The 19,955-nt window shown below is 40.7% G+C and overlaps 3 protein-coding genes across 4 annotated transcripts in view; all 3 read left to right on the forward strand.

Moving 5' to 3' along the window:
* LOC118556504 (ectonucleoside triphosphate diphosphohydrolase 4-like) overlaps positions 1–17,700 on the forward strand; it is a 33,735-nt gene extending 16,035 nt beyond the window's left edge. Inside the window, exon 13 of the transcript XR_004932106.1 lies at positions 16,982–17,700. The gene's annotated coding sequence lies outside the window, so the exon portion shown is untranslated. The remainder of the gene's footprint in view (positions 1–16,981) is intronic.
* Positions 1–17,700, forward strand: part of LOC105926860 (ectonucleoside triphosphate diphosphohydrolase 4) — a 33,732-nt gene extending 16,032 nt beyond the window's left edge. The window contains exons 1-13 of one of the 2 annotated variants that reach the window (XM_012863345.3): positions 8,710–8,781; positions 9,210–9,320; positions 10,864–11,061; positions 11,144–11,349; positions 11,514–11,664; positions 11,753–11,856; positions 11,946–12,005; positions 12,092–12,246; positions 14,296–14,462; positions 14,571–14,895; positions 15,817–15,902; positions 16,000–16,161; positions 16,551–17,700. In XM_012863345.3, coding sequence (XP_012718799.2) covers positions 9,313–9,320; positions 10,864–11,061; positions 11,144–11,349; positions 11,514–11,664; positions 11,753–11,856; positions 11,946–12,005; positions 12,092–12,246; positions 14,296–14,462; positions 14,571–14,895; positions 15,817–15,902; positions 16,000–16,161; positions 16,551–16,785 — 1,857 coding nt within the window. In that variant the 5' untranslated portion in view covers positions 8,710–8,781; positions 9,210–9,312 and the 3' untranslated portion in view covers positions 16,786–17,700. Of the gene's footprint in view, positions 1–8,709; positions 8,782–9,209; positions 9,321–10,863; positions 11,062–11,143; positions 11,350–11,513; positions 11,665–11,752; positions 11,857–11,945; positions 12,006–12,091; positions 12,247–14,295; positions 14,463–14,570; positions 14,896–15,816; positions 15,903–15,999; positions 16,162–16,550 lie in introns of those variants that run through there. The other variant, XM_036144457.1, reaches the window with a different exon arrangement.
* LOC118564962 lies at positions 829–5,315 on the forward strand (the record flags this gene model as incomplete). The annotated part of the gene is given in 3 exon segments (XM_036144456.1): positions 829–995; positions 1,968–3,103; positions 4,564–5,315. Coding segments are annotated over 3 exon segments (1,697 nt in total), but the record flags the coding sequence as incomplete, so codon positions are not given.
* Positions 17,701–19,955: the final 2,255 nt, after the last annotated feature.

Genomic DNA, 19,955 nt, shown 5'->3' on the forward strand with positions numbered 1-19,955 from the left:
ATCTGCTGTAAAATTAACAGAGTATATCAGAAAAATAACACCATACCTACAGTCCGTTAGTGGTGGTATTTGTGATCCTCTGGTGCTGATTCTTGCCTCAGGACCTGGAAGACTTATATAAATCATGGAATAATGAATTCTACTTTCTATAAGAATATCCCGAAGGGTAATGTGCAGCCATCTGCTTTGAGCATCAACTCAAGCGCTCTTGGGTTCTGCAACAGGAAAATGAGCTGAAGCACAGCAGGAAGTCCACATCTGAATGGCTTAAATTTAAAAACTAAATTTAACTCCAACTGTGATACCTCTGTGCGCCTTTAAACGGCCCATGCAGGCTAACAAACTCTTGTGTTGTCATTTCAGCAAAGTTAAAAAATTCCTCCATGACTTTTTAAGACTCCCCAGCAGTTTTCCAAATGCTTGGTGGCAGCTGTTGCGTTTAAGGTTGGCAAAGCCAGTTATTGTGTTTATGGGGGATTACTTTCCCACATAGAGCCATGTTGGTCTGGATACCTATTTCACCTCAATAAATGAAACATTCTTATGATAAGCACCTGTGTTATTACTCAGGTTATCTTTGTCTACTATAGAAATCTGTTACATAATCAGAAAAAATTTAATTGTACAAACAGAAGAAATCTGTAATACCTTTTCACAGTACCTTAAATAGGAATAAAGTAGTTTTTTTTAGATTTCGGCCTAAAATGTCCTGGACTTTCATATAGATGTTTGCTGCATATGTGTTATTTAAAACAATTCTATATTTCCGATTGATTGGAAGTAATTTCCTAGAACAGTAACAACATAAACCTATGTCTGTGATCACAGCTGGTGAGCTGGTGGAGGAGCTGACGTGGCTGCTGGCCATCAGAAAGCAGCTGTCTCGGGCAGCCCTCCACCTCTTGCTGGTCCCCCACCTCCGAGGTCTGTCTCTAGAAAGGTGTCCTGGCTTGGTGACCCCGGCCTTGTGTGCCCACATTGCTGCCCGTTGCCAGGTAGGACACAATAAAGCACGTCTGTCCTTTGCTTTCAACATCATATGCTTGATCTTAACACTGAAATATCAAAATAAGAATCAACTTTATTCGTCAAGTTTGAGGGTACAAACAAGGAATTTGACCTGGATTCCAACGCTCGCATCGTGTAAAAAACAGGAAGACAAGTAACAGCAAAAGTGTCATGAAGGTGCAGACTCAGATTCACAATATTTGCTTGTTCTATAGACATCAGGGATATCATCTGCATTAATCGGCGGTGGAATGTTTTGTGGCATGCTGTAGGAACGATCATCTTAAATGTGATCATAATGAAAGGGATTTGTAGATTTCAGGAGAAACGGGAGTAAGTCAAACACTTTCCATCACGGTAGAAGAAGTGGAGTTGGGCAGAGGGGTCTGAATACCTCAGTGTTCACATAGACAATGGCAGGAACAGAAACGCAGCAGTGAAGGTCCGTTTGCAGTTGGCTTCGTTTGAAAGCTTAGCTGTTTCAGTGTTTGCAGCAAAATGCTTCAGAACTTCTATAAGTTTGTGTTGGGGTCGCAGCATCAGATCCAGTAACTTAAAATACTTCAACAAGTTAATAAAGAAGGCTTTCTGTCCTGGGGACTCCTTTAGAACCGCTCTAGATGATTGTGCAAAGACAGATGCTTCATAAAACAAAGAAACATCACAGATCTTCCTCTTTACGAGACTGTAGTAACACAAAGGAGCGTCTTCGGTGAGAGGCTCCTTCAGATGAGCTGTAACACAGACCTCTACAGGAGATCCTTTCAGCCCACAGACATCTCCATCTGTAGTGACTCGCTGATCAAGTCAGATCCCTCTGTGCAGCTTTCGTATTGAAAACGAATTAGAAGAATGGACTAGGGTTGTTTGATTATCTCATGGTTACCAACAGGAATTTTTATTCCTTCTTTTTTTATTTTTCTTTAAAATAATTCTGAAAATGATTGCTTTTCTCTCAGGGTCTGCGGAGTCTGGACCTTTCCGGAGCCCAGCAGCTACCGCCGAAAGTCCTCTGTGAAACTCTCTCCCGTCTACCTGCCGTCCGATCGCTCTCTCTGGCCGGCATGCCTTGCGACGGGAGCGTAATTCAAACAGTCGCCCGCTGCTGCGGCTCGTTGCAGCACCTCAATGTGTCCCGCTGTCACCTCCTTTCCCCGGCCGCGCTGCTTCCTCTCGGCGGCGTGGCTTTTAATCCGTCCTTTTCCTCAACCCCGTCTCCTCTCCCACTCAGCAGTCTGTCGGCTCTGGATATCGGGTTTGGGGAACAGGAAGGAGACTCCGTCATGACAGCAGCCTATCTCCTTCTCTCTCTGCCCTACTTGGAAAGAGTGGCCCTGGAGGGCCTTGGGCCGGCCTGCCGCCTCATCGAGCAGAGACAGTTCAGCCAGGCTGATGAGTTTGCTGACAGGGAAGGTGTCTCCAGGCTGCACGTGATGTGGAGGGACAGGACCCGCAGGCAGGGTATGGATGGTCGGAGGAAGATGAGAGAGGCAGAATGGGCTGATGATGATGATGATGATGATGATGGAGATGAGAGGGAAGAGTCGGAGAGTCCATCCTCTGCGGGGGATGGCTGTGACACTGAAGATTTGACGAACGACGACCGGCCCTTTTGCTTTAAAACAGAGGAAGCTGTGTCCCAGTCAGGCTTGATCCTGCAGCTGAGAGATGTTGAAGGTGTAACTTGTGAGTCTCTGGGGAGTTTAGGAATTTTGTGTCCAGGCTTGACCTCTTTATCCGTGAACATAGACAGACATGGAGATGCAGGTGGAAGGAGCCAGTGGCCCCTGTTGACTGCCGATCTCCAGAACTGGTCAGGCCAGCTGCAGAGTCTTTCGCTTATCTACTCCGGCCCAATGGTGGATCTCCTTCCTGCCTTGCAAGTTGCAGGTTGCTCTCTGATCTCTCTGACTTTGGAGGGGGTGAAAACCAGCCCTCACACCCCGCTCCTGGAGCTCATTAGAGTCTGTCCCAAACTCAGACACCTCCTCATCTCTGCTGAGCCTCCCGCTGCGCCACAGTATGAAACTGATGACAATCAACAGGGTGATCAAAATCTCCCAAAGCTGCCAGATCTGCGCTCTCTCAAGCTCAGGTAATCACATCTTTGTGTCACCTTTGAATTAGAGCCTATTTCTGTTATAAACTCAACGTATGAGCATGAGTTTTACAAAACTACACCACATCTTGCAGCAAAATTGTGTCAGTGACATTATAGAAACATAGAAATAGAAACAGTTTATCAACAATTTTACACATATTTTCTAACTCCAAGCTGCATAAACTTGAATGCTTAATGGATTGTGCATTAAAGTTGATGTTTGTCTGTTTATTGAGGGTGGAGGTGCCCTAAGGAAGTCAACGCCCTATATGAGGTTGTGCATAATTATTCGACACATTCTTTTCTTTAGGCAAAATTGGTCGAAAAAGAGATTTAAGTCACTCTGAAAAGTCTAACATTTCCAACAGTCTCTCAGAGGGATCCTACACTCTTGAAATTGCAAAGATATTGGGGTGTGATCACAAAAACATCTAACATTTTGTCTGCTGAGAAAAAAAAACCATGAATTAATCACTGTCATTGTGTCAGTGACATAATGAAAACAGTAGAAACATAGAAATAGAAGCAGCACAGAGAGATCTTAGCCATACGTTTCTATTTTCTGGGAGTGGTAACGTGTGTATTCCTGTTCTCAAGCAATAACAAAAAATGAAATAGTTCAAGTACACACAGGAATCAGCAGTTGTCAGATTGCGTTTTCATTAATGTTGTCTCTCTGCCTTAACTTTTTAAAAGCACATTTTGCAGTTATGTGACATCACAACCAAGGTCGTTAAAGTATTGAATAGACAATATCTTGCAAAATAATACATACCCCTTGAATTTTCTCATACATTCTCGCATTAAAATCATAAACATCAGTTTATTCCCCGCCTCTCGCCCAGTGAACGCTGGAGATAGGCACCAGCACCCCCCGCGACCCCATGAGGGAGAAGCGGTTTGGAAAATGGATGGATGGATGGATGGACATCAGTTTATTTGACTGAGATTATTTGATAGACCAATGCAAAGCGTATAAGAAGTAGAAAAATATGTATGGTTTAAAAAAAATGTACAACTAAAAATTTGAAGGTTGTTGGCGTGCGTTTGCATTTAGCCCTCCTGAATTCATACTTTCTAAAACCTTTTGCTGTAATGGCAGCTGCAAATGTTTTGGGACATGTCGGCTAAATCCTGGACTCTTGCCTGCCATCAGGCTAGAGTCCAGCATTAAAGGGGGAATGGTATTGTATGGATTACATAAACAGTATGTTACTGTTCCTTGTGCTCATTATAATTTGCAGTTCAATTTAGCTACCTCACAGACAGCGTCGGTGTTGGAGAGAAGGAAGTTGTTGATGTGCGTACACGCAGATATTTTGATTGTCCACACCAGAACAGTGTCAGGCTCCGAGTAAGAGATTGAATCTAGTGTGATTAGAACCACCCTGGAAGCCAGTCAAACTAATCCTATTCTCCTTTTTTTCCCCCCGTTTTCTCTCAAATCTCCAAAGTTTCTCTTATGAGCACGACCAAATGAAGCCCCTCATGTCCTGGACGTCTCTAAAGGAAATCATCAAGTGTCTTCTGATTGGTTCTCCTTTACTGGAGAAGCTCTCGTTGATCTCCCTGCCGTGCCTTCTGAACTGTGTCCTACAGGACGCCCTGCACAGTGTCAATCTGGATGCAGATCTGCATGCAGATTCCACTGGTTCACGGCCCCTGCCACTTGGAAGGATAGAGCACGTTGACCTGCTGCGAACAGACGTGCAGATGAGCACTGTGAAAAGCATGATTCAACTGAGCAAGAGGCTCAAGTACGTGGATGTAAGTCACTGCTGGCGGATCAGTCAGCGAGAGTGGCTGGACTGCAGGAGGTTCAGACGCGTCAAAGTTGTCTGGGTGTAGTAAACAGAGGGGGGGATTCTAACTCTGAGGCCCCTCTTAAAGTAGGTGGGAAGTGTTTTTTTTAATTATTTGAAAAAAATCCAAATGCCAATTTTACACTTTAAATTCTATATTTGTGAGAGTCTCTTTGTATAATCTATATTTGTTATTTTGTAACAGACTGATATTTGATCTTCCCTGTTATGGAAAGCTGTAAGTCTTCATTACCTGTTTTATATGGGCACTGGTGGTCTTTTTGGCCTACATGTATTTCTGATGTGACTGAAACACAAAAAAAAGTGTTGTAGAAAATGTTTTGATTATTATTAAACAATGACAACAAATTCACAATAGACTGAATGAAACAATGACAAATTTTGATGTTTGTGTTGATTGTAAAACCTTAACTCAACAGACAAATTGGTACTCATACTCTTACATTTTTCTAAGTTATGATTTTTTTTTTGTCCGTGATACTAATTCAAGTAACTAAATAGACATTTGTTGACATAGGGTCAGAGTTTAATATTTCGCCACATATTTATACCAATACTCAATATATTTAAAGAACAGTAAAATAAAACACCACATTTACAAGTTACAATCCACTTAACTATCTCACTAAAGTTCCAGCTGCTAGTATCCATTGACAGAGACATTTTGACCCAGAAAGACTTCGTGCAGGGCAGCAGTTTGTCTCTAAAGATATATCTGATTCAACACATACATCTTCATAATAATTTTTTTATGATGTAAAGTTTGTTGGACTGCTAGCCTGTTTACTCTGTTTTTATGTGACTTGTTAGTGATTCAGCTCTTAACATGTCTGAATGCAGTTCTTGTTAATTATGTGCATGCAAAACCTACTGAAAAATGAATTAAAAAACTTTTCATTAGAAGCGTTTTGAGTGACAAGCCACAGAATAAGTTGGGGGAAACGGCTAAACCCGCCGGGTCAATGGAGGGTTTTTCTAAACGATCTTTGCTAAAGTGAGCTTTACACTTTTACATTTTAAAATGTTTTGTCAAGTTAAGTTTAAACAGGCATCTTAATGTGACCTAACATATCTTCTGCTTTAACAAATGGTAAAAGTACAAATAAATAGATATAAATATAGTTACATTTATTTCAGTACCTCAATTCACCAAGTGAAATATATTAAATAGACTTAATTGCACACAGACTGTTGTTTTAAACCTTTATTTATGTTAGTTGTGATGAGTTTCTGCTTACATCTGATGAAAACACGATATTTAAAAATAATATCTGACCTATAAAAACAGGTTTTACACAGTGTTGTGGGTTTAATGAGAAATGTGTTTAGTACCTGCACACAAGTTGTTATTTTCTAAAGGTTAATTTAATTGTCTGATTAAATGTGCCTTATTCTAATTAACTGAATGTTCAAGCAGAATAATCCTGAAAATGATTATTCTTACACTATCAGATGTTTCAGTGGTCCAACCACTTCTCTCTGCAGCCTCTCCACATGTGGTGGTCTGCTCTCTGGATCATCCCTGGTCGATACAAGGAAGGATGCCATCGGTCAGTTTCTGGCCAATCACCATAGGCAAAAAGGCAAAGCAGAATAAGCTTCTTTTGTTCAAGCTGCATTCAGAGATCCTAACAGACTGACCGACTGCACCCCTAAACATATGTCCCACTATATCTACAGCACCTGGCCAAGATGACAAACACTACTTTGTTAAACACTAGACAACAGAGCTTCTGAATACCCAGCAGCTGCTGCATCACCTCACAGAAGGCAGTGAGACTGTTGCTGTTCCGGTAGTAACCCTTCCACTTGCCACTGTGAATCCTCCTAGCATTAAGTCCCAGAATGCCCCTTTGACAAGAAAAAAAATCAAGCAAATGGTTAAGAAGATTTTCAATTTCAGCAGGACCAACAACCACCACATTTAAAACCTTAATCAGGAACTGCCTTTCTTGTGGTCAACCGAAGTCACATTTCCAGATGGATGAATGGACCCAGTTTAATTTTTTTTATAAATCTGCTGTGGTGAAAAACCTTTACTACTCCAAAAAGGTTTACCGAGCATATGCAGCAGAGGGGCTCACAAATATGTGGATGCCATTCATTGATTTTGCTGGAACACCTTTTCTCATAAAATATCTTCAGGTCACAGCAGCAGTCTGCTGAATCAAGGTAAATTATGGAGGAAAGAGTAAAAACAAAATCCAAGGAAGAGCATCATTCTGGGTGTTTTTGCCAGGTCTCTGCAGACCTTTCAAACGAGATCCAGAAAGTCTGTACATTCACAGGGTTTCCTGGTTGAAGATGGTGAGCAGAAAAGGACAAATGATGGCTGACAGCTGTAACTTTATGATGCTAAATGTAGATATTGTAAATATTCTGTTATGTAAATAACGTTGTGTAATTTTTGTTTTATGTGTAATATTATGCAACAAACCTTTATTACCCTTTAGTATAAAAAGAATTTTAAAACTTGTAGTGCAAGTTGTAATCTTTATCCATTACTGTGTCATTTTAACACTGTTCTTTCTTTTTCTTACATTCCTCTAAATTTTGACAGATGCTATATATATATATATATATATATATATATATATATATATATATATATATATATATATATATATATATATATATATAACAGTAATTTTCTAATAAATTCAGACATTCAAAGAGCCTTTTCTTTCTTTTTCTTTCTGTGGCATAATTTCTTGTCTTGTTGCCTCTCTACATAGAATACCTCTGCTGAGCACTCCACGTACGTGGATAAGCGTTCCTATAGAATAATCCTTTTCCCTTTTTGTCTTTGACATGTAATGCTTCTGCATTCACATTCCTAAACTTTATATATAAGTATATTATCGTATGGGTCAGATAAAAGATAACTGAACTGCAACCAGACTATTTTCTTATAGATGTTTTCTCACAAAAGGAAAGTATTTTGATTATGTGTATGATTTTAGAAAGAACTCATTCATTTTAAACGTTTTATATTTTTTATACTTTAATTCAGACTTATTTATACAGCATCAATTCACAGCACATATTAGAAGTTACATTATAAAAGGTACGGGTCAATTTCACATCCAGTCCAGATTAATGCATTCACAAAAAAATACAAAACATTGGATCATTTGAGTATTTGTTTTGATCTAACGTCCTTTCAGCTTCTACCTAAAACATGTTCATATTTTTATTTTTGCCTTGATCAAAATATACTAGTTGAAAACTATTTATTGTACATGAACAACAAGTAAACTTCATCCTAAGTTTAACCATGACTGGAGTTCAAACGCTGGAAGCAGGCACCGTCTTACCGGCTGTCAATGCTTTCTACGCCGGTATAGAGACACTCTGTCTACACCTGTGGCTGAATAGTGTGGATTTTCACATCCCTTTTTTAATTTCTACAGGCGCGATTATAAAAGTCGCTGGAACAGTTTGTGCCTGCGCGGCCCCCGTAGTTCCTGTTCGACACAAGCGCAGGTTCGCCGGGAACATGCGCTTCTTTTTATCACTTGAACGACAGCGGACTTGGTTGCATAACACATCTCAACTAGAGACTACGGGGATGATAATATTTTTTTAAATATAGATATCTTGTAGACTTTTAAAATATACTATATACAGCATTTGGTTTAGGCCACATACCCCCCTGCATTCTGTTTTATATCAAGACAGTTTATATCTGAACGGAGCCCGCCCGAACGTCGGTGTACGCGGACCTTATAATCGAACGCACCTCATACACGTTACACGTCACTTAGCGAAGCTGTGCTTCTCGCTTGATGTGACTTAGCCAGCGGCGAGCATCTGGATGACGTTTCCCGGGAAAACTTGGTTTTCTGTGTGAGTATCTGTGAATCTAACATGACCTAGTGACATAAAGCCGCCGCCATTAAAGGTGCAGTCAGAAAAAAAACGTCTTCTCCGGGCTCTCTCTGCTTATCGTCCCGTAACCTACGAGACTTTCTCTGTACAGGTATGGAAACGCTTTGCGTTATCTGACGTTAACTTCTCAGCTCAAATTAAAACGCGTGGTTTGTAATGTCATTTCTATTACGGTTTTTCTTTTTCTTTTTCTTCTTTGGTTGCTCAAAGTTATACATTTGATTTATCCCTCTAAAGTTAACGGAGCGGAGCTTGAGTCCACCGGGTTTTAGGAGAGACAGCAGGCTTGGCCCTGCTGCAGCATAATGTCTGTTTCCGGGGCTGGGAGGCCATGGAGCTGCTGTTGATGAAGGTTTCTAAGTTTTTGCTGCTCCTCCTTCTTGAAGGTCATAATGATGGCAGGACCAGGGGCCACGGAGCCGTGAAGTCAGCCCAGACCGCTCCCCTGAGAGGACCGATGAATGATAAATCTAAAGCACAGTCTGCACCATGGGAAGGTAGATATGAACAAGTGTACTGTGTCCCTCTGGAACTGAAAAGCTACATAATATTGTCACTTGAAAGTGTTTTTATTTTTCTCACATTGCAATCACAAATCCGTTAGATTTTAAGGGCTTTATGTAAAAACAAAGACAAGGAGGTGTATAATTGTAACGTGAAGAAAGGTGCATGTTTTCCACTTTAATTTTTAAAGTTGTAGTGAGTATACAGCCCCCTTCCTTTTATTATGATACTTTAAGTTAAAAGCCAGTGCTGCCACTTGCCTTCAGAGGTCGTATTATCAGAATATGCAGCCAAACGTTGTATAGATGAATCTGCAAACCAGAAAGAGCCGAGAGGCACATGGTAACCTTTGAGGAGCTGCACATATCCACAGCTCAGGTGGTTGTAAATGTAAACAGGATAACTGCACGATGGTGCAAATGACTGTGTGAATTTATGCTCGTATACGACTATCCTTCTAATATTCTTTATTGTTGTACACCTGATATTATGACTTTATTCTCGTAATAAAAAAAGACAAATTGTATTATGGCCATTGTAGACAAAAGAAAATAAATGATTTGTCTCCGAAGAGTACATTTCCACAAAGAAAATGAAATTGAGATTAATTTTATTCACGAGAGAGAACTTAGATGTTTTCTGATGTTGAAAAGTTGTAAATTTTCAAGAAATAAAATGTTTTCCCATGATTAAAGGGATACATTTCTTATATTATCTCTGACGTAAAGTCAGAAATCTTGGATCATCTCGTGAATTACCAGAATAAAACAGATCGGAGCAGATTTTTGCCGTTTCCGATGGTCGATCCTTGCGGTTGATGGTTCCAATCCAGATTCACCAAGGTTCAGCACTCAGCTCCTCGGTTTGTGATCCCTCGTTTGTTCTGGATTTTGGTATGTAGTGAAAACTACGGTTGCACATCCTGTCTCCCAACATGAAAGCTTTGTAAAACATAAAATTTAAATAAATTCTCTTCGGTAGTAAAACTTTCACAGCCATTTCTAAAGGCAATTGTGCCTACCATCATGGTGGTTATATATCAGTGCCCTGATATATGACGTCACATGAGAACTGTGTATTGGTTTAGGTCAAAGAACATTAATGTTTGAATGGGATGGTCAGTGTTTAGAGCTAAATTAAACTGAGAGGGAAAACTTGGCCATTCACAGATCCTCTGTCCAATCTGTAGGAGCCGGAGTTTTTTTGAAAAGATGAATGGGCAAAGATTTGGGTCTCTAGCTATGTAGAGACATCCCAAACGACTTGCAGCTATAACTGCAGCGAAACATAGTTCTACAAGGTGATCTATAGGGACTGAATATGCACGTTATGTTTTTTCAGTTTCCCCATACAGCTAATAATGTGTTGGTTTTTTTCACCTAAAATCCCAATCAAATCCACCAAAGTCTGTTTGTGAAGTGAAAAAATGCTGAAAAGTTCAATGGCCATGAATGCATTTGCAAGACGCCACATCTGTAACATCCAGGCACGCAGCGTTGAGGCTCCTGTATTTTATTTTTTTTAATTTGTGGACAGGATCGGCTTTTCGTGCCTTTTCCCGGCGTCGTGGCACTTCAGCCTGTCGTCTCAGGTTCTTCCTCGGCTTCTGAGTCCTTCCCTCAGACAGCTGCTCTTCGTCGGCCTGGCACTCTGCCTCATAGGACTGCTCTACCTGCTGCTTGTGTCCGCTAAGACGCGCACCAGCTGGATTGGAGAAGAAGCCCCCTTCCACCGGTACGCTAATCTTAGAGCTGCTACCCCCGCGCGGATCTCCCAGAGCCGCCGCTGACTTAATCCTGTGTTTCTCATTCCAAAGGCACCTGGCTAGAGCCACTGACTCAGAGGCGACAGATACGAGCAACCCCAACCTGAACTATGGCCTGGTGGTGGACTGCGGCAGCAGTGGCTCCAGGGTGTTTGTGTACTGCTGGCCCCGGCACAACGGTAATCCCCGTGAACTACTGGACATACGGCAAATGCGAGATCAACACCGCAAGCCAGTGGTCATGAAGATCAAGCCTGGTAAGAAGCTTATTGGTCAACTTCTTAAAGGAGAAGGACGCAAATATGTCAGCCCTCACTTTACTAAAGTACTGTAAAGAATACTGTATAAAATGCAGTTTTATAGCAGAATACAAGTGATTAAAGTAAAAGCTGTTTTTCTTATCAATTTTTTTTTTCTAAAGGTATCGCTGAATTGGCTAAAACACCTGAGAAGGCCAGCGACTACATATATCCTCTCCTGAGCTTTGCAGCTCAACACATTCCCAAACATAAGCACCAAGAGACACCGCTATACATCCTGTGCACGGCTGGAATGAGAATCCTACCAGAGAGGTAAGCGTGATGGGACTAATGATAAATGTTAAGGTGACAGCAGAAAAATATGTTTTGTTTTTTTTAATGTTAATGTGTTTTATCTCAGTCACCAGGAAGCCATTCTTGAAGATCTGCGCACAGATATCCCAGTTCACTTCAACTTCCTCTTCTCTGATTCCCACGTGGAGGTGATTTCTGGAAAACAAGAAGGTACATTTAGGATGCGTTGAGTTATATTCTATTCAAACATCAGTACAGATTTAAATATAATCAAACCTAATAGCTTCTGTGTGTTTTAGGTGTTTATGCATGGATCGGGATAAACTACGTCCTTGGCCGATTTAACCATGAGCACAATGGTAAGAACTTAACTTTGCTGTTTCACAATTAGATTTTAGATTTTTGGGAAGGAATAAGGTTACTAGTGACCTCTCTGCTGTCCCAGATGGAGAAGCTGTGGTGGAGGTGCATGTCCCAGGCAGCGATCAGCAGGAAGCGCTGATGAGGAAAAGGACAGCCGGGGTCCTGGACATGGGCGGCGTCTCCACCCAGATTGCATATGAAGTGCCCAAAACTGTAAGCTTTGCCTCTCCACAACAGGTCATTATCTACAACCAATTCTGTTCTTGTTACGTCGTTGGCGTTCGGTGGCTCATGCTTTGTTTCTCTCCCTCCTTCCGATCTCTCTCTCATTCCTTGGTTAAAACCTCTATGAACCATTTTGTCCTGCGGAGATGATCTGCTATCCATCCATCACTGTTGAAAGCATACTGTAAGGTTGTTTCATGCCCCCCCCCCTCTCCCCACCACCACCACCATGAGGATAAAATAATGCAAACATTAGCTTATGTTATTGTTTTTGAAGATTTTGTGTTAAAAACGTGTTTGTCAAAGTGTGAAGTACAGCTGTATATGTTTCCATGTTCACGGTGCCTTGCAACATATTTATACTTTTCATATGTTTTTATAAAAGTGGAAGAAAAAAAATGACTAATGGTTTTCAAAATCCAGAGCACGTGATTTCCTTTGATCTGTTGTGGTTTTCTTTGTGCCTCTCTCCTGTAAAGGCCAGGTTAGCAGTCCTCATGACTAATGGTTGTCCTGAAACAGGTACTTCCACCTGAGCTCTGGATCTCTGCCGCTCCTCCAGAGTTACCATGAGTGATCCTCTCTGAGTAACCCTCGAAATCCACATCCTCCGTGACCGCTCCGTTTACACACAGGCGCGTCTGTCCGACGGAGCAACTATGTTGTTGTTTTTTTTGTTTGTTTGTTTGTTTTTTTGATTAATGAGAACGGTTCCACATTTTCCGTGACTTCTCCAAACGTCAGCGGACACGCTCTGTGTCGTTCACCGTCAAAATACGGAACAAGTCTATTTTCTGCTCCGTTACGGTCCGCCGGACTCCTGCCAGAGAGAAATAGCCCCCTGTTTTCTACTCAGATTCCTATAAAATGGTGAAGTGTGGGTTGAGATGTCCATTAACGTCAGCTAAAACACAATTGGATTATTCTAAATGCAAAAACATCTAAGGTTTGGTGGCCAATGTACTCACCCATATTCAGTAGAACTAAAAAATTGCAGAGTCGATGTATAATCAGCAACAGAACTTTTCAGACGCTGGGTGAATGAAAAGTTTATTTATATCCCCTGAACTTTTATGCCGTGAACTTCTTGCATGTGCTCACCTTGAGCTCCAAGGAGTAGCCGCTGACGCAGTAGGAGTTGCTTTTCACGGAGGCAGTGTGGAACGGAGCCAGACAGTGTTCGTCACAGGTCAGCGACTTTTACAATCCCAAAAGCCCATTTTGCCGTCAGTCCAGCTAAATAAAACTTGTTTATAAGCTGAAAGAAGACAACTTAGAATTTGTCATTTTTAAAGAACCACCATTTTATTTCTGTTTTTAGGTTTGAAATACAGCAAAATTTAACTTTTTACAAAAAGGAGATGGAGACATTTCGTTCTTTGGGATGTTTATATTTGCGGAAAATAAAAGCACATACCTTCCAACTGGTTAAAAAAAATAGATCTAAAGTCATATTACTGCTACTTTTAGTGCTCTTCTGTGGTGGAGATACAATTGTTCCATGAGAAACTAGAAAGCTGCTTAAATCTTGTTTTATAATTATTATTCGATATTTAAAAAGCTTAGTTGTTAGTTCCACTGTGGAAAGGCCAAAGAGACCCGTGGTTTAGGTGGAGGGCCTTATCTTGGTAGGTTTACTGTTCCGTAATCTTTCCCTTCCCAGACTATGGATTAAACAGTGATCTGTGACAAATTCAGATTTTGGGATTATGGTTTGTTTCTGTTGCTTGGGGTAAGATGTGCCGTTTTTTGATGCTTTGTAACAAACCCGAGGCCTTCCCAGAGCAGCTGTAGTTATTCTAAGGTTAACTATTAATTACCATTTTTATTTATGAGTATCCGAGTAAAGGGGTCTGAATACAAATACAAACCTGATGTGTCAGTTATTTATTCATGAGAGATTTTGAAAACCATGTATTATTTTGCTTCCACTTCACAAGTATACACTACTTTGTGTCAGTCTATCATAAAACATCCCAATGAAACCCTGACGTTCACGGTTTTTAAACGTAGAAACGTCGAAACGTTCCAGCGGCCTGACGTCCTGTCTGTCTTCCACAGGAGGAAGTAGCCAAAAACCTGCTTGCAGAATTCAACCTGGGATGTGACGCACACGTCACCGACCACGTCTATCGCGTGTACGTCTCCACCTTCCTGGGCTTCGGGGGGAACGCCGCGCGTCAAAGATACGAGGAGAGCCTCGTCAGAAACACCGCTGCCCGAAACAAGTGAGCGGCACATCTCTGCGCTCCGTCTGCGGGTGTTTTTTTTTTTTTTTGAGCGTCCGCTGCTCAGACCGGCGCGCTCTAACGTCCGTGCGTTGTCGACCCCTCCAGGCTCTCAGGGGAACGTGTCGGCGAGACGGCAGAGTCTCCCCTCCCGGACCCTTGTCTTCCCACCGACCTGCAGGACGAGGTCGGCCCGCCGACTCAGAGGCTCCACCTTCGGGGGACGGGGGACTTCGACGAGTGCAGGCGGATCCTGCAGCCGTTCCTCAACAGAACCGACGAGAGCCGGACGTCCCTCAGCGGCGTCTTCCAGCCGCCGATAGACTACAGCAACAGCCAGTTTTATGGCTTTTCCGAGTTCTACTACTGCATGGAGGACGTGCTGCGCATGGGCGGAGATTATAATGCTTCTAAATACGCCCAGGCCGCCAAGGTAAACACTATAGGAAAACTATTTATCGTCTGTAAAATCACTAAAGGTTCCAAGCTTTTATCCCCATGTCTTTTAGCATTAACCCTGTGGAAGAAATGGGTCAGTGGGAAACTAAGGCTACATTTTAGTTGGACTAGTTCTTTATGTCTTGAATAGAATATATTGTGACGTAATAGATACGTTGGGTATTTAAACAGTGTTGGTGTAATACTCTTCCAGGTCAGATGGTGCAGTCGCCTCAGCATCACTGAGCTATATTATACACTGGAGTGCTAATCGCCGGCTGTTTGAACGAGTCGCTTTGAAGCCACCAGCCGGCATATTGGTACTCCCTATTTCCCCTCAGTAACTAGGGAATATGTGCGCTACAGCATCGAATAACGAGGATTTTCTCATGTTCAGGGGGGGGCTTAAGACTTTTAAAATGTCAAATGCCATATACTTTTATGTTATGTTCTAAAACTATCAAGTACTGAGAAAGTCATGTGCTGAAATATTTTGCATTTTATTAATTTAAATATATATTTAACATTTATAAATATATAAATAACAATATACAAAAACATATATTTACATATGTGTATACATATATATACATATACACATATACACATATATATATATATATATTTAATATGAATAACATGTAAAATATTTCAGCACATCATTTCCTAGTAGTTGATAGTGTTAGTACATCCACTGACTGTAGAATTACCTGTGAAAATTTTCACACAGCCAGAAAACTGCTTGTTGTTGCAACCAAATCCTATGGGATTATGTGAGAGTAGGGAGGAGCAAGATGGCGGCCAGTGACTTCAGTTTTTCGGCAAAATCAGCACTCCCGTGTATTATATAGCTCAGTGCTCAGCATCCATGTCTTTGCCTTGGTAACCCCCTTCTGTTGCGGTGTACCATTCACAGGGCTACTGCGCCACCCAGTGGAAGACGCTGAAGGAGCGCTTTGACTCCGGGCTGTATGCGTCGCATGCAGATTTTCACCGGCTCAAGTAAGCCACGCGTAGATTTACCAGACGGTCTCTGAAGTCCACCTACCTGTGAGTTGTAACAGCGGGACACGGCGGGCCTTTACTCTCACGTCTGCAGGTACCAGTGTTTTAAATCCGCGTGGATGTACGAAGTTTTGCACACTGGTTTCTCCTTCCCGACCGATTACAAGAACCTGAAGACAGCCCTGCTGGTCTACGATAAAGAGGTCCAGTGGACTCTTGGAGCCATTCTTTATAGGACGCGGTTTCTACCTTTGAGGTAAGATGGGCCGTTTCTTACTTTTGCCCCTCTCTGTTTGGTTGCTTATCACTGGAGTCATTTTATCTCCTGAAATCCAGTCTGGTTCAGACAGTTTTTCACAAAATCCCAAAAAATATCCATATCCTCATCAGGATTGGCTGGTAACAGCGAAGGATTTAAGAAGCAAAGGAGACAAATCTAGTCTTTATTAAGCTTATAATAAGATATTAAGCTCAATTGGTATAAGACGGGATAGGTTGCTCGGATAATAGCTGCAGAAATCTGAAGAAAGGGTATAGGACAGAATATGCGACCTGTAAAGACATGTTTTTCTATATCCATTGAGAATGTTCTAGAACTTACCTGCTACCTGTGCTTTGTTGCATTTTTTTTTTTTTTCCTCCCAGGGACATCCCTCAGGAGAGTCCGAAGGGAGCACACTCTCACTGGCGACACAGCTTCTCCTTCATCAACAACCACTACTTGTTCCTGGTCTGTTTCTTTATCGTGTTGCTCTCCATTATTCTGTACTTGCTGAGGCTGCGCCGCATCCATCGGCGTGTGGCGCCGCGCTACACTCCCTCCTCTGTGCCGTGGTTGGAAGAGGGCCTCGGCTCTCCCTCCCTCCCGGTCGAGCTCTAAACTTTGGGCCGCGTGAGCAGGTTTATCACCTTCAAACGTCAGAGTCCACTCCTACGTCGGACCGTCTACGTTTTCAGCACCCTACAAGTTGATGGGCTGGAAATAGAAATTTGGATAAATGAGGAACATGTTTCATATGTCTTAGGATGACAGATACAACATTGCTGTTGTTATTTTTGCCTGCTGCTGCCTTCAGGTCTTTCTTTTTTCTTTTTTTTTCTGCCTTTTTTTATCATAACAAACACAAAATGGTACTTTGCTTTCTACTCAGTGCGCACCTGGATGGTGGGACTGGACATTGACATTCACCACACTGGCTAAATATATTATAGAGACATTTAATTGTCTTTTTGCCTTTTCTTATTTGCCTTTTTTAGTTGTTGTTTTTTTTTTATTATTTTGTTCCAGTTTATTTTTTTCTTAGCTTTTTTCCATAGTTGTCAAATAGAAAAAGCACTCTCTACAGAAACCTGAAAAGCAATATGATTTCTCCTCGGCGTTGGAAGCACTTTGCACTGCAGTCGCACTGCATGGCCTAAATGAATTGATTTATCGGGTGTGTTTATGCCTAAACGTTTCTGCATATTTATGTTGGAAAATGTTAAGCCTATAACAACAGTAATAGTGCAATACATGTCTTGTCACTGCTGGGACATTCTTAAAAACCCGTCGGCCCTCTTAACAAGAGAATCAGTCCCACCGCTGAAACTTGCTTGACTCTTTGGTGGGTATTGTTACCTAGACTTAATTGGGGCTTCATTTTCCGAAGCCAGTATATCACTACTGTGAGGGAATTGTAAATCAGAGCGTATGTTCTGTTATTTAAATAAAATAAGGGTCTATTTAAGTGTTTTCGCAGATGAATGTGAAATAACTGTTGTGACACTGCAATACAGGAATAAAAGTTTTATGATATACTTGTCTGCTTATTTTACGAGAAGGAAATCGGACTAATAAAGAACCGCACATAAAACTGAAACAAGATTTTTGCATAAACTTTTTTATCTGTCAAACCTTATTTCTCACTGACGTTAAATCAGACTGTTTTTTATTTTATTTTAGGTCAGTTAGGATTTTGTTAAAAGTGCAATCATTGTCTGAGAATTTTTAAAAACTTTCTTGAAATTGAGAGGTCTCCGTACATTTCGTTGATATTTGGTAGGTTTGCCTTTTTAACAGATTGGTCAAATCTTCTAAATATCATTTCACAAGCTAATAAATCTGTTTCCCCTGATAGAATCGCAGGATCTGTTTGATCAGAACAAAGGATATGTTTCAAAGATTAAAGTAATATTAAGGCTGAGTGTAATTATGAATTGTAAACTGGCTGTTTAAATATTCCCTTGGAACAAATGGCTTCTTCCTCTCCTATTGGCCTGTCAGCCCATGTCAGTGTATTGCTGCCAGGCTGATTTATTTTTATTTTCCCATAATGTTACACAAGGACGTTGTATGTTTAAGATACAAATTAAGATACAGCCACCAATTATGGTTAATTCATATGTTCTTTAGTCCACGTACTAGATGGTTGTAGCTGAGCCAGGACCTCAAACTGTCCACATTGTTTTAATAAAACCTGTGAAATCTAAAGGAAAACATAGCTATGTAAACTTAGGTTCTAAACAAACTGGATCAATAACCAGAATAATATTATTTCACAAGTCTCTCTATAAAAGCATTATTAAAAAAAAAACAATGTTTTTAGATTGACCATGGTTATATTATGGAAGCATCAAATATAGGGGTGTCCATATGTTTCAACACTTGAGCCAAATTTGTTAAAAATACTCCCAAGAGCAAAAAATATATAATACAAAAAAAGAAACTTACTAAAAAATTATTTTTCTCCCCCACTTAATATGTTTATGCAATATTATAATTAAATTTGTCAGATCTTCTGTAGGAAGTAATGTGTAAACCATTACAGATTCAAAACTTAAAAATGGGGTTTTGTGACATCTGCCTTATTAAAAGACGGTCATCCAATTTGCAAATTCTTTTGTACTCAAATAATCTATTCTCAGCCTCAGGAACGGGATTTGGGTTAGCCTTTCTTGGAAAATGTTTGCCGTATTTAGCCAATTTTAATAAAATAAATGGAAGCAGATTTTGTTGTACCAAAGTCACTGGATAGATGTGATCCCATTTACTATGAAACTAGAGTCTTATTAAAGATGAATACTTCAATTCAGTTAATATAGCACCAATTTGTAACTTTATGTTAATGTTAACTTTACAATGTTGATTCAATGTAATCATTCAGACAGATTTATTAATAGTTTTCTGCCTAAACAAAACTCACCAGATTGCATTGAGTCATTGACTTGCTGCGTTCACTCCTCCAGGATGAATATGTAGCAATGCCTGCATTGTATTGACTTTGAAGTAATCCCTCATGCCTAGCATGAATCTAACGACAGTTGAAAGGAAAACTCCCCTTTTGGAGGACGAAACCTCCAGTAGAACGAGGCTCAGCGTAAAAGGACATCTGCCATGGCCAACTGAGGGTTTGAGAAGACCGAGCAGAGACACAAAAACAGCACAGAAGCACTGATCCAGGAGTACTTTCTAGATTATTTGAGAGAAAAGGATGGTGTGACTGTACTCTCTCCTTTAGTGGCGTCACCTAGGAGGAAATACACATAAGCATATATGATAAAAGAGTGCTCCTACTCGCACACACAGCTAGTTGCAGTTAAAGTTCAGGGGACCAATAGTGTTTGCAAAAAAACTGTTAGAAAAATAGACTTTCAAAGAACTTTGAAAGTAACAAACAGTACAAGATCTGTTATTATTAAAGACATTGTGAGTGTGTTATCTGACAACCGCACTGACACAAGTGGCTCTTTCAGATATATGCATGTAAGTATCAACACCCTAGTGACTCAGCAGGGTGCTTTGTGGGAAGAGCTTGAGTTATAATCGATTGAAACTTTTAATTTACCCCAGTAAAGTGAAATTATTTTCACGTTAGGTTTTTGTTGTGACCAGTAAAGCCAGCTAACAAACTTAAAAAAAGCAAAAGTATGCAGAGGCCCAATGGATCTTTTATATTCTCAACACAAACAGGAAGATTGTTTTCTAAGACGACGTAAAGATATAGCTAATGTACAATAAAATGTAAATAGAAGTGCAGTACTTGTTATTGAAAAGCTGGAGATAAAGCATGA

This window comes from Fundulus heteroclitus, chromosome 12 (genome assembly GCF_011125445.2).
Source record: "Fundulus heteroclitus isolate FHET01 chromosome 12, MU-UCD_Fhet_4.1, whole genome shotgun sequence".
Classification (NCBI taxonomy): domain Eukaryota; kingdom Metazoa; phylum Chordata; class Actinopteri; order Cyprinodontiformes; family Fundulidae; genus Fundulus; species Fundulus heteroclitus.